The 11,474-nt window shown below is 49.0% G+C and overlaps 2 protein-coding genes across 4 annotated transcripts; both read right to left on the bottom strand.

The window, feature by feature from the left end:
- Positions 1 to 238: 238 nt before the first annotated feature.
- On the bottom strand, positions 239 to 6,021 carry LOC109741356 (uncharacterized). Of its 3 annotated transcripts, none has more exons than XM_040404573.3 (10): positions 5,834 to 6,021; positions 3,964 to 4,088; positions 3,094 to 3,780; positions 2,311 to 2,820; positions 2,093 to 2,157; positions 1,905 to 2,000; positions 1,739 to 1,817; positions 1,125 to 1,214; positions 888 to 979; positions 239 to 731 (listed from the first exon to the last, which is right to left on the bottom strand). In XM_040404573.3, exons 2-10 carry the CDS (start codon positions 4,033 to 4,035, stop codon positions 707 to 709), a joined length of 1,716 nt encoding a protein of 571 aa, XP_040260507.1. In that variant the 5' UTR covers positions 4,036 to 4,088; positions 5,834 to 6,021; the 3' UTR covers positions 239 to 706. The 3 variants fall into 3 exon arrangements, with proteins under 3 accessions (XP_040260507.1, XP_020156022.1, XP_040260508.1); XM_020300433.4 differs by having other exon boundaries at positions 5,534 to 5,906; XM_040404574.3 differs by lacking the exon at positions 5,834 to 6,021 and adding an exon at positions 4,475 to 4,654.
- A 1,586-nt stretch (positions 6,022 to 7,607) lies between these two features.
- LOC109741350 (uncharacterized) lies at positions 7,608 to 8,849 on the bottom strand. The gene is made up of 3 exons (XM_020300426.1): positions 8,779 to 8,849; positions 8,230 to 8,692; positions 7,608 to 7,928 (listed from the first exon to the last, which is right to left on the bottom strand). The coding sequence occupies exons 1-3, from the start codon at positions 8,847 to 8,849 to the stop codon at positions 7,608 to 7,610; spliced, it is 855 nt and encodes a 284-aa protein (XP_020156015.1).
- Between the last annotated feature and the right edge of the window lie 2,625 nt (positions 8,850 to 11,474).

Below are 11,474 nucleotides of genomic sequence, written 5' to 3'. Positions count from 1 at the left end.
CGCGTGAGTCAGGCCGGGCCTCATGCAGGCAACCAAAGACGTGAGAAGATCACCCGTTTCGCAGGCTTGTGGTCGAAGGGTAATGATGGATGGATGCGTGGGGCTTTTCCCTTTGCAACTCTGGCGAGGCGCGCGCACTGGCAGGGGGTACCACCATCGCACCCTCCCCCAACCTCGTACGTACGACCGATCTTGGCGACCAAAAGAACACTGAGCACGTCCTATGATCCAGTGGCCCTTTTCAAGATCTCATGAACTAATGCATGCAATTTCCACGGCAAATGCCTACATACGACTTCAGGACCAATGGTATATACCACACATAAAGTTCACTGGACATGCCACGTTTCTTACTTTAACGACCTTTAGGCTAATCTTATCTTACATCATCTAAAACATACGTATCTTATTTGATGTATATACAGTATACACTGTTCTAAGTCCCCTGGACGACGAAGCTAAGTACGTACGTATTCACTACTGGTGGATATATGACTTATGAGACATGTACGAACTACACAAGATATTCTTGTAACTGAACGAAGATCGATGAGGGTGCCAGATGGAAATGATCGATACGCAGGAACATCGTACGAGGAAATCGGACAGCGCGCAAAGCCCGTGCGGTGCTTTTAGATGCGCGTGTGACGGTGCGGCGCTTCCCAGATCCACCGTTTATGTAGGCCACTAAGCTTGAATATTTGCATCAATGCCATTGTGTTGTCGAGGCCCTGCATTGGACATTTGGGTGGGTGAGATGGCCTGAGTTAGACTGTAAAAAAGGATGGTGTTTGAGTAGCTTGTGTTGACATAAGGTAGCTTTTCCAGTGTTCATGATGAGTATAACACCAAGATAAAAAACAAAGTGTTCATGATGAGCAGCCTACTTTGGCTTTCTTCCACCAACTGATGAGCCGCTGACAGTTGGTTTGCTCGTTGTTCTCGACGGACGACGTGGTGGAGGCGGCGGTGTCGGTGGCTGCGAAATCGAGTGGATAAAATGTCAGCATGGATTCCACAGGTAAAAAGATGCACATCATAGTATGAATAAATGGATATCTCAGGATTGTGGGGGGAAGTGCCAATATGGTTATGGACAGTGTGCTGACGAAAGAATGGCGTACGTTTGGTGCCCTGGACTTGGTGTTTCCTGTCTGCAAAGGAGTTGTTTTCTTCGATGCGGATGCTCGAGATTGCCCTGTCGCCGGAATGCCCTACACAAAGGATCATCATGATCGTTAGCAGGTCCATTTTAATTGCTAAGACCAGTACCTTCATGGCCGCATTTCAGTAATAATTATCCCCAGAAGGAATAATTGCAGAGATTGTGGTAAGTGCCAGTCAACAGCACGATAATAACCCATTTGAATCATAACGTTTAGTTGCCTCGAAGCTTAGACTATGCACAGTTCAGGTGTGACCGTGTGAGTACTACAAAGAACTGATGCATTCATATTCTCTGTTTTTATGTGCCAACTGGAAGCAAGTTCCGGACCGGATTACTAGGGTTTATGAGCAGGAGACAGAAACTATCCCTCTGAATTCAAACAGGACCCGCTGTATCAGTTGTTACTCACATAATTACTTGTAATAACTAGTTCTCAATCATGGAATAACATTAAACTTTTAGGGAGAATGCAGCAACATTGATCATGAACAAGTTTTGAGCCAGGCTATGTGTATCTTAACATGCACAATCTAGGAGAGATTCTATTATACGTTCTTTTGTGCAGCTTACCTCTTTCTTTTTCAGCCTAGCAAAAGTTGCTTCTCCAACACTGGAACTCAGCATTTTCCTTGCTGGCAGGTTTACCGAGCTACATAGCGAGAAGTTTTTGTCAGGAAAATAGGGTCAAACCAGCCTTCATCATAATACATTCCTGTAACAATATTAAGATTTGCACCTTGATTTTTGTTTGCCAGCCACTTGCAAGTCCATTCTTGCTGGCCTAGTTAAGTGACTCTGCAATGTTGAAGCATCTTTCGATCCTCTGATATTGCTGTTCGTCGAGGCAGTAAAAAGCAACTGAATTAAAACCACAAGACAAATCCAAATCTTCAGAGAATGCGTCAACATGATGACAGGACAAACCTTTTTGGCTCTGGCTTGGTACTTTTAGTAGTAGCATTCAGAGGGGCTGGCCTTTTCAGAGTGCTCTGCATGAAGTGACAAGCCATATGAGATCTAACACCATTATGCTTCCAACGTAAAACATAAGCGCAAAACCCGCATGAATTTCTGTACATTATAGTTATCAGATGAATGTTAGTTATGTTAACATTGTGGTAAGACAAGAGGATGGAACATACCACAGTGGTCGATGTAACCTTTGGATGTGCCACACTTGATGCCGCTGTCTTGCTAGGAGTTCTCACACTATCCCTGGTAACAGAGGGTCTTTCTCCTGTAGAGGGCCGACGTGTACCCTCAACATCAGAACGCTTTGCTGCACTTCCTCTGTCAACGGGGCGTCTTTCAGAGGTGGAAGGCCGGCATGGCGTGGCGACAGCAGCTTGCTTCTGTGCACGCTCTCTGGTGACAGGGCGTCTTTCAGCAGTGGAAGGGCGTCCTGGGGTGGAGACATCAGCAGGCTTCTTAGCAGTTGCCCTGGTGATGGGATGCTTCTCTCCGATAGAAGTGACGCGCCCGGCAGCTGAGGAAGGTCTTTTGACACCTGTAACCCCGAGTGCTTCTTTTTCTGTAATCCTGCGAGTCCGTGGCGCACCGGCCATCTTCTGTGATGCCACACTCGAGCTACGGACATTGTTCGTCTTAGTCTTCTGGTTTGTAATCATGTTAGGCTTCACTGAACCAGGCGTCTGAAATGTTTCAGGAAAAATGTGTTAATACTTGACCAAAACAGTCAGGCTCTTGGGCGTATAAACACAAAATATGTGCTCATGCAGCTAGCTTAAATCAGTCATGTGAGTATGAAACTGTGCATTAAAAAGAGAGTATCCATAATAAAGCATCATGTCATAAGTCTATAAGCTCGAGTAGTATAATAAACGGCAGCAAAATTCTTGACAAGATAAAAGCAGCAGTGATTCAGACTTCAGAGGGTGATGTACCAAAGCTTGGTGTGTTATTACCTTAGTAACAGATGTCCGGTCCAGAGGACTGCCCGCAACAGTTTTAACCGATTTTGGTATTATCATGGAAGCATATCTAAGTCTGGGGTCTTTCTCTGTATTTCTTCTAGGAGCCCTTGCATTTTCATGAGCTGCTCCAAGACCGTCGTGACCAAAACCTGCATTTTCAACATCGGCCGAATCTGAATTATCACCAAGAGCATTTTTTCTACCATCCTGATCGGTTTGCTGTGAAATTCTGGCTTCTGAAACAAGATTGGATGAAGAAAGTTCGTTACGGAAGTCCTCGTCTTCATGGTCATGATAGCATTGCATGCCCTGTTCAGAGGTGGTCTCATGTGCAGCTCCTTCCACATAATCATAGACAATTGTTCCAGATCCTGTGGGAGTTTCAAGCTCTTCGGCCGGCATATCTTCTGTTTGGCTAGAATCACTTCCATCACCACTGTATTCCAAGGTGAGTTCAGTTTGCTGAATTTGCTGCTGTGAAGCCTTGAGTTCCCTGATCTTCTTGTAGTACTCTTCAAAATATGCCTTCTTCTGAGCTACTAAACCATTGAACTTAACAAACTCTTCATGGCGTTTGTCATTACTAAATACAGACCACTTCTCCCAAGATAGTGACTCAAGTTCAAATCTTCCGAAGGATACGGAACCATGGTTGAGTGTCTGGGATACAGAAACTCCCTGAGGAAAGTAAGAAAACAACACAGAGAAGCAGGTGAATCTACTAGCTGGCGGCAACTCTTTCCAGGAACAGAACTGGAATATTATTTTCTACTAATTCAGAATAAAAGCAGCATTTCTGGTTGATTCACATGGTATGCATAATTTAAATTACGCGTGGTATGAATATCTTCGAAAACTTACTTCAGAAACACCCAGGTCAGTTGTTTCTCCTTGTGACCACGCAAAAAAAGTCTGATTGACCTCAGTCGCCATCGATTATTTTCAGGCTAATTCATCATAGCTGGGTAGAGTTTTGTTGGTAAACCCTGCAAAAGTGAAATTCGTTATAATTAAAGCATGATATAACATAACTGAAACACGCTGCGATATGCTAACAACTAAAAATATGAATAATATAGCCTGCTAGACGTGGACGTTTTCTATCTAGAAGGAAAAATATTGCAAACTAAGATTAAGAACACACCAACGCTCATCTAACACCGCTAACAAGAACGTAAGAACAGGTGTTCAGAAACATTTTGCAACTCAAGTAAGAACTCAAAACCAAACTTATTCGAGCCGAAGGCGAAAAGACATGTGATGTTACTTTCTAAAGAGGCCAGAATCCAAGGAATGGAGAATTTCCATCAGTGGAAGCTAACCAAGCAGTAGTAAATTAATTCAGCAGGTCAATTATGCTCGAAGCATCCACCTTTAGCGCATGTTCCAACACCAATCCTTTCCTTTGGGGTCAAGATTCCACACACAAATAAAATTCCCACCTTCCGAGCTGCAGTTGAATTCTTCAACCCAGAATCATATGGAGGCAGAGGCACACTACTCCTCTTCTCAACAACCCAGCTCGTGCCATTATTCGCTCACATCACATGCCAACTACCCAAACCAGTTGCAGTCCAAAGCATATACCAAGGTGAAGTCGCAGAGGTCAAGTAAAAGAGAGATACGGAAATCTCTTGTGATTCTGAGAATTCAGAGAAAGGCCAACTCGGGCCTGTCCATTAAGCAAATTTTCGCCAGAGAAAAAGATATTTGAAATACGGGGGCGAAGGGGAAAAGGCCCGAAAATAACATCTGCGGTGCTCCGCGCGCAATTTTCGGTCTATGTGAACAGTAAAGAGAGTTGAAGAACATAATTGCCGTTTGGCGAGTTGAAAAGGGGGAATTACTTTGCACCAAAATGCAAATCGACTTATACTAACTACCATAACACGAGGGGAAAACGAAGAGCACTAAAATTGAACTTACCGTGGAAAAGGAAAGAGAAGGCCAAAAGATAGAGGAACTGAGAAAAAAAATTATCACTTTAGAAGAGCGGCAAAAGCTGCGCTGAACTGAAAAGGGGAGTGGACTTTTTGAGGAACAAGAACCGGATCGAACCAACCACCACCGCGCGTTCCCCCCTGGAAAAGCTGCAAATGTGCAATTCAACTTCTCCTAAAAAGAACCCGCACGGAAAGAAACGAAACGACCATGCGAAGCGCGCAACCTCGCCGGAAATCAACGGAAGAAGCAACAAATATGCAGGGAATCACTTGACTCGCCGCCCAGCCAAGCAAAAGCAGAGGAAGTGAAAAGGATAATCCATGGATGAAGACAGCATGCAGGGCGGATTTGAGCAAGGAATCCAGCGGAACCCCGCGGCATTGCAGAGAATTCGGCACCAAGAAAACTGGCGTCCCCCTCGCAACTAAAACCCGCCCAAGAACAACAACAGAGACCTTACCGGAAAAGGTCTGAACTCCTCCATTACCTGACGGCTGCCGCCTCGAGCCGCGGAGCAACCCCTGCACGCGACGGGGATCCCCTCCCTCCGCGCCGCCGCCCCCAAGTTAGGCTCAGATCAGACGAGACGGAGGCCACGAGAGGCACGCACGCACGCCGCTTAGCACTGTAGCACTACCACTGCGGTTGCGGTGCCACAGGAGGAGGAGGAGAAGAAGAACACAGAGGACGCAGGGTATGGTGAGGCAAGGTATGGCGTGCTGCGTTGCGTGCAGCAATGGCTCTTAAATTTGGGCTTTGATTAGGCCGCGCGCGGGGGTATAATTACCTCGATTGATTCCTCGCGTAACTACACATGCACGCACCGGCTGGCTTGGGTGTGTACTGTCGTTTCGTTTGACAGAGGAGAACGAAGCGGCGGGTGCTTCTTCTAGTACTGTGCGCGTCCCTGACCGTGGGCCCGGATGCGGCAGTCTAGTCGTGGTGTGGGTACGTCTGTTCTTCTCCGGCGCCCCCTCGTGGAAAGTGGAAACTGCTTCGGCGCTCATGAAATCGACATACAATATTTTATTTATTTTTTAGTTATGCGTGGATAGTAGATTGCGAGTTTGGGTTGAACATCCAGAGGTTGAGGCTGGGCAAGCTAGGGTAGGCCAAGGCAGGTTGGTGGAGGATAAGACCAAGCGCAAGAGGGTTCCTCCAAATTATTGGATCACAGTTGAGATGGGGATGCATGGCATGGTGACGAACAGAAAGCTTTTCCTCCATCATCATCGGCAGCAGCATTTTTCTCCCTGCTCATTTCGGGGTTTGTCTGTTTCCCATCCTGTGGGCCACTCGGTCCACCCCGGTACTTGCTCCGTCCTTCCACTCTTGAGATCTCTCTCGGCCGCATTTTTCCTGGGTCGGTCGGTGGTAGCTAGGCGTCAACCGTCGATGCAAACTTCATCTTTAACAGACCCCGTAAAACAACGGTACCGCAAATTCGATTCGCATCATATACATCGCCAGAATTCAACAGAGTTCATACAGCAAACTTAAAACACACTAGCTTAAAAACCTAAATCAACTTGTCATCATCATTGTCCTTCTTGACGCCGAGGTGGTGCTCCATCAAGGTGTTGGAGAGGACGAACGCCAGGTCGTACTCCTTCTTCGTCGCTTCAACCCGCACCGTGGCACCTTCGTCTCTGACGGCAGCCGCCTCCTTCGCCTCGTACCACACCCGCTCCGCCTCCCAAAGGCGCTTGACCGCGGGCGAGAAGATCTTGTCGAGGCGGTCGAAGTTGCGCCACGTCCGCCGGCCACCGCTACGGGAAAGCGCGTCGAGCTCCCACGCGCCAGTTCTCCACCGGCGGGCGGAGGGAGGAGCTCCCGGCCTCGTCGTCATTGTGGCGCACCGCCACGGCCCCTCGGTTACCCCTCCGACTAGCGCTCAACATCGGGGCGAGCTTTGGGTGCCTGCGTGCGCGGCAAATCGTGGCTTGGGGGGGGGGATTTGTCGCCGGAGCTAACGAATTGCGGCGGAGGGGGATAGGGGAAATAGCAGACAGGAACCCTAAATCACGGCCGCTCCGGTATATATACCGAAATCGCGGGGGGTTTACGGGTCGCCCATAAAAAATTACGGGTCGGGTCGTTTTTACTATATTTGGTCGGACCGGTTTTTTCACGCGACCTGTAAATCTGCCGGAATTTAACGGTCCAGTGAGCTTATACGGGATCTGCTAGAGATACTCTAAGGACATCTCCAACGCTGACCCATAAATTTGCTCCCGCATCCATCCGCGGACACCGATGCGGGAGCCGACCATCCATCCAATGTTGCCCACATACATCCAACCCAGATTCTTTTAGTCCGCGTGTTCAAATAGTCGCATATATTGTCTAAAATAGTTCAAATGCAGTGGTAGTTCTAATTAAAAATGTTTAAATATTACACTCCAACATTGTTGTCCCCCTTAACCGCCCACAGATGCTCAATCAGATCTTCCTTTAGTTGCTCGTGAGTTGCTTGATGCCGAATTTGTTGATGCATTTGAACAAACTCTTTAAATGTGGCCAGATTTTGGTCGAAAAGTTCGATAGGATCACCCATGTTCTCAACTCAAGACCTGCGACAGCATCCTCATCCTCATCCTCACACAACAGGTCATCACCTCCCACAAGGTCTCTGTATCCCATTGTTTAGCAGGTCCACAAACAACAACAAAACGTGCTTGCAGAACTCCAAAAGCCCTCTCAATATTCTTTTTAGCTGCTTCTTGTCTTTGGGCAAAGTGAAACTTTTTCAGAACAACTAGGTTAGAGATGGTGTTCACAAAGGTAGCCCAAGGAGGATAGATACTACCAACCAGATAGGAGCCCATGTTGTACTCATGCCCATTGACAGTATAGTGGCAAGGAGGAGCTTTTCCTTCAGTCTGCCTAGCAAACAATGGTGATCACTGCAGCACATTGATGTCATTGTGAGACCCGGGCATGCCAAATACAAAGATCATGTGATGCAACTGCTTCAAGAATGATGATAGGCTTCTTAACATGCCCCTAATATTAGCCTTGCAATTCGGGCAGTTCTTCCATTTTCAGTGCATGCAGTCAAGTGATCCTAGCAAACCCGGCCACCCTTTTGCTTCTGAGATTGCCAAGAGCCTCTCGATGTCTTCCACAGTTGGTTCTCTCGGGTACCGAGGTCCAAACATCAAGACCACGACAGTTGTAAACCTGACCATGGCATCTCCGCGTGTGCTCTCGGACATCCGCAGGTACTCGTCCCACAAAATCAGCGGCCGTGCCATATGCAAGCATCCGCGGTACGGCCGTGCACTTCTGGTAACTAGAGAAACCAATCCTTCCCACGATGTCCTTCTTCAAGATGAAGTAGTCATCAAAGGACTGTACGCCATGGTAGGGACGATCAAAGACATTTTTGCGCATATGAATGCGCTCGTGAAAATTGTCAGTGAAGATGGCATTGGGGGCAAAGTAGTAGTCCATTGGCATCAAATGGTCGCGCACCCGGTTGCAGTTGAGCACTCGATGACCGTTGATTGACCCCTTGAAATTGAGAACATGGTCCTTCGCATGCTCCGCGTCTGCAGGCACCGCCTGCATCATCACCATCTCATCTGTATAGTCCTCGTCAGATGGCTCAACACAGTGCTCGTATATGTACTCCATACCATTGCTTCAAAGAAGAAGGGACAAAAAATTAGCTCGGGCAATTCATCGAACAACTACCGGCATGGTGAGCATCACAGGAGTGGATGGTACCTGAGCGGCGGTCGGAGGAGAGGCTCATCCCGGCGGCAGAGGAGAAGTGGTGTGGAGCCAGGGTGTGCCATTGGACGTGACAAACTCGTTGAGTTCCGGCAGGGGCGTGGCGGCCGGGGCGGTGGAGCGGCGGCGAAGGCAAGAGAGAAAACAAGAAAGAGAGAAAATAAGAGGATGGAGGTGCGGGGTGTGTGAGGGGTTTTGGGTGGGCCGGGGGTGTTGCTGTCCTGACTCCCGCAAAGGACCCCCCCCCCACTTTGCCTCGGGTTTGCCAGAAAAAATACGTACGGACCGCTTTGCGGGCCGATACAGGGCCGCGTTGGATGACACAACACATCCGGACCACGCAATTTGAGATGCCATTACCTCCTAACTTCCCCCGCAAAAAAACAAGTTTGACCTCCTAACTTCATTGTATATTATGCTAGCGTGACTTACCCCTTTGCTCTCCTTCAAAGGGAACATAAAGAGGCGGCTAGGGTTTCTCCTCTGGCCTTAAGGCCATGGAGGCGCGGTGGATCTTGGCCCTTACCGGCGGGAGGGCTCTGTTTTTATATGTTTCTTTAAGTTTTGCTAGGGTATGTGCCTTGCTGAGAAAGACGAGACGGCAGCGGCTCCCTAAAGATGGAATAAGATTCTCCCCGCCTAGGCCTATCCCGGTGGTGTGTGTAGCATCATCGAAGGACGTGTGGAGGTGTGTCTCCGGCGAATCTAGCGGGAATCGGTCAGTGGTTGTGTTTGGTGGATCCGCTCGGATCCGGTCTTCGTTCGTCTACGTCAGCGTGTCTTCAGGTTGGATTTTGTATCTACGCTTCTCATCATCGGTGACGGTTGTTGTTCTGTTCTGCTGGTCCTGTGAGGCCTTAGCACGACGACTTTTTGACTGTCTACTACAATAAATTTTGCCCGGTTCCGGAGGGGAGGGGTGATGATGGCGGCGTGCCTCGGCTTCGGTTCGCTTTAGTGTTTGTAGTCGTCGTTAGGTGGCCTACGAATCTGGACGTAATTTTTATTTTTTCTGGTGTTTGTTCTACTGCCACTATCATGATTGATGATGAATGAATAGAAAGTTTTCTAAAAAAACTCCATTGGATGTCATGATCACTTGCAACATGTATATATATATATATATATATTCTGGCGAAGGTAAGATTGTACCTCGCCGGCCGGACGGCCGGTAATATTTCGTCCATCATTGCGAAATGTTTGGATTAACCCTACCTTCTCAAGGTTATCCCAAGCACTGGGGCACTGGACTGCAGAAATCCACGACCAGCAAACCTAGCCCGAATGCCTTTTGCCTTTCGCGCCCCTACGGCCCCAGCTACGTGTTTGGCCGATCGATCGTGTCGCATCGCACCCGCGCGGCCTGGTGGATTTGGATGCATCCGTCGGGCGGGACGCAATGCATATGCATGCACGTTGACACTGACACGTTCCCCTGTCTGCCCATGCATGTTACCCTGCCGCGTGCATGCATGCCGCCTCGTATCGTAGGAGAAGGAGAAGGAGCAGGAGCAGGCAGGCGTTCGTGCGTTTTGTTTGGACGCGCGCCGAACCAACCGAGCGAACGTGGTGGCGTTCGTCCCCATTCTCTTCTCCCCAACCGTGCGTACTGCGTGGTACTAGCACGAGTTGAGATCGACGGATCCATCCATGTAAGTAGACAAGTAGTAGTAGTAGTACAGGGAACAGACTGGGCTTGGCAAACGAACAAGATCCAGGATTACTATACTGTTACGGAGGAGGGCGACGGGCTCCCCGGTCACGTGGCTCCGTCCGCGGAACGCTCTCCGCTGCCGCTGTGCCGCAACGTGCCGTGTCGCTCGTTGGCTGGCTCCCCCGTTGGGTTTCGGTTCAGTGGCCTGGAATATTCCGAGATGGTTGGTTAATTAACCTGTTTGACAGCCCAGCGCAGGGATGTTCCGCCGACATGCAAACCGGGGCGATCGGAATTTACTATACTACCTGAGGCCATGTGCATGATGCGTACGTCCACGGAACGATCCATGGCAGCTAGCTTGGCTGGTCAGGTCAGATCTCATCTGACGTGTGAGCTTCACCGGTGACACCACCAAAGCGTGGCTCCGATCAGAACAGATCAACCGGCACGTGTCGGATCGAGCTGGCCCTGGGCCCAATTGCGAGAGTGACCATGCAGGGACGACGGGAAGACGTGAGCTCGGAGAAACATCCACACATCCAAGGGTAGGCAAACCCTTACGGACATGGAGGCCACGTGCATGGCTTTGCGAGGAATGCATCCCAATGCTCAGCCCAGGAATCTTTCCCTGGAGACCCGTTACGCATGTCATGTCCCAAGTAAAAAATTGAGTCCCAAGGAGAGCAAGGCTCACTATGGTTCCCGAGCGAGCACAAACGTACCGTCAAAGTCTATGCAGACGGACTCATTGTCAGTCTTGTCACGAACTTGACGATGCCTAAACTTAAACCACCTCGCTGTTTCAGTTAAACACAAACGTCTACTGTTGACTGTTACTCTACGTACGTACGTAGTACTGGTTCTGCAATTGCAAGGCATCGATCACTGACGCCGGGCGTGGCTGCGGCCGGAACAGATCGATCGATCCATCTCTACGTGTCGGATCGAGCTGAGCTGGACCCAGTTGCGAGGGTGACGAGGCAGGGAAGACGGAGGACGTGAGCTCGGAGAAACACCCAACAGTGCGAGGGTG

This window comes from Aegilops tauschii, chromosome 3 (genome assembly GCF_002575655.3).
Source record: "Aegilops tauschii subsp. strangulata cultivar AL8/78 chromosome 3, Aet v6.0, whole genome shotgun sequence".
Taxonomy (NCBI): domain Eukaryota; kingdom Viridiplantae; phylum Streptophyta; class Magnoliopsida; order Poales; family Poaceae; genus Aegilops; species Aegilops tauschii.
The sequence above is the reverse complement of the archived record's forward strand: the minus strand, read 5'-3'. Positions and strand labels throughout refer to the sequence as shown.

Coding starts and splice junctions, on each gene's coding strand:
- LOC109741356 (XM_040404573.3), bottom strand. CDS start 4,035: ATGGCGACTGAGGTCAATCAGACTTTTTTTGCGTGGTCACAAGGAGAA. Junction 2,001..2,092: donor ACCAAGCCAGAGCCAAAAAG/GTTTGTCCTGTC, acceptor CTCGACGAACAG/CAATATCAGAGGATCGAAAG. Junction 732..887: donor GTTGGTGGAAGAAAGCCAAA/GTAGGCTGCTCA, acceptor TGTCCAATGCAG/GGCCTCGACAACACAATGGC.
- LOC109741350 (XM_020300426.1), bottom strand. CDS start 8,849: ATGGCACACCCTGGCTCCACACCACTTCTCCTCTGCCGCCGGGATGAG. Junction 8,693..8,778: donor CTCCTCCGACCGCCGCTCAG/GTACCATCCACT, acceptor TCTTCTTTGAAG/CAATGGTATGGAGTACATAT. Junction 7,929..8,229: donor CGCGGAGATGCCATGGTCAG/GTTTACAACTGT, acceptor TTTGCTAGGCAG/ACTGAAGGAAAAGCTCCTCC.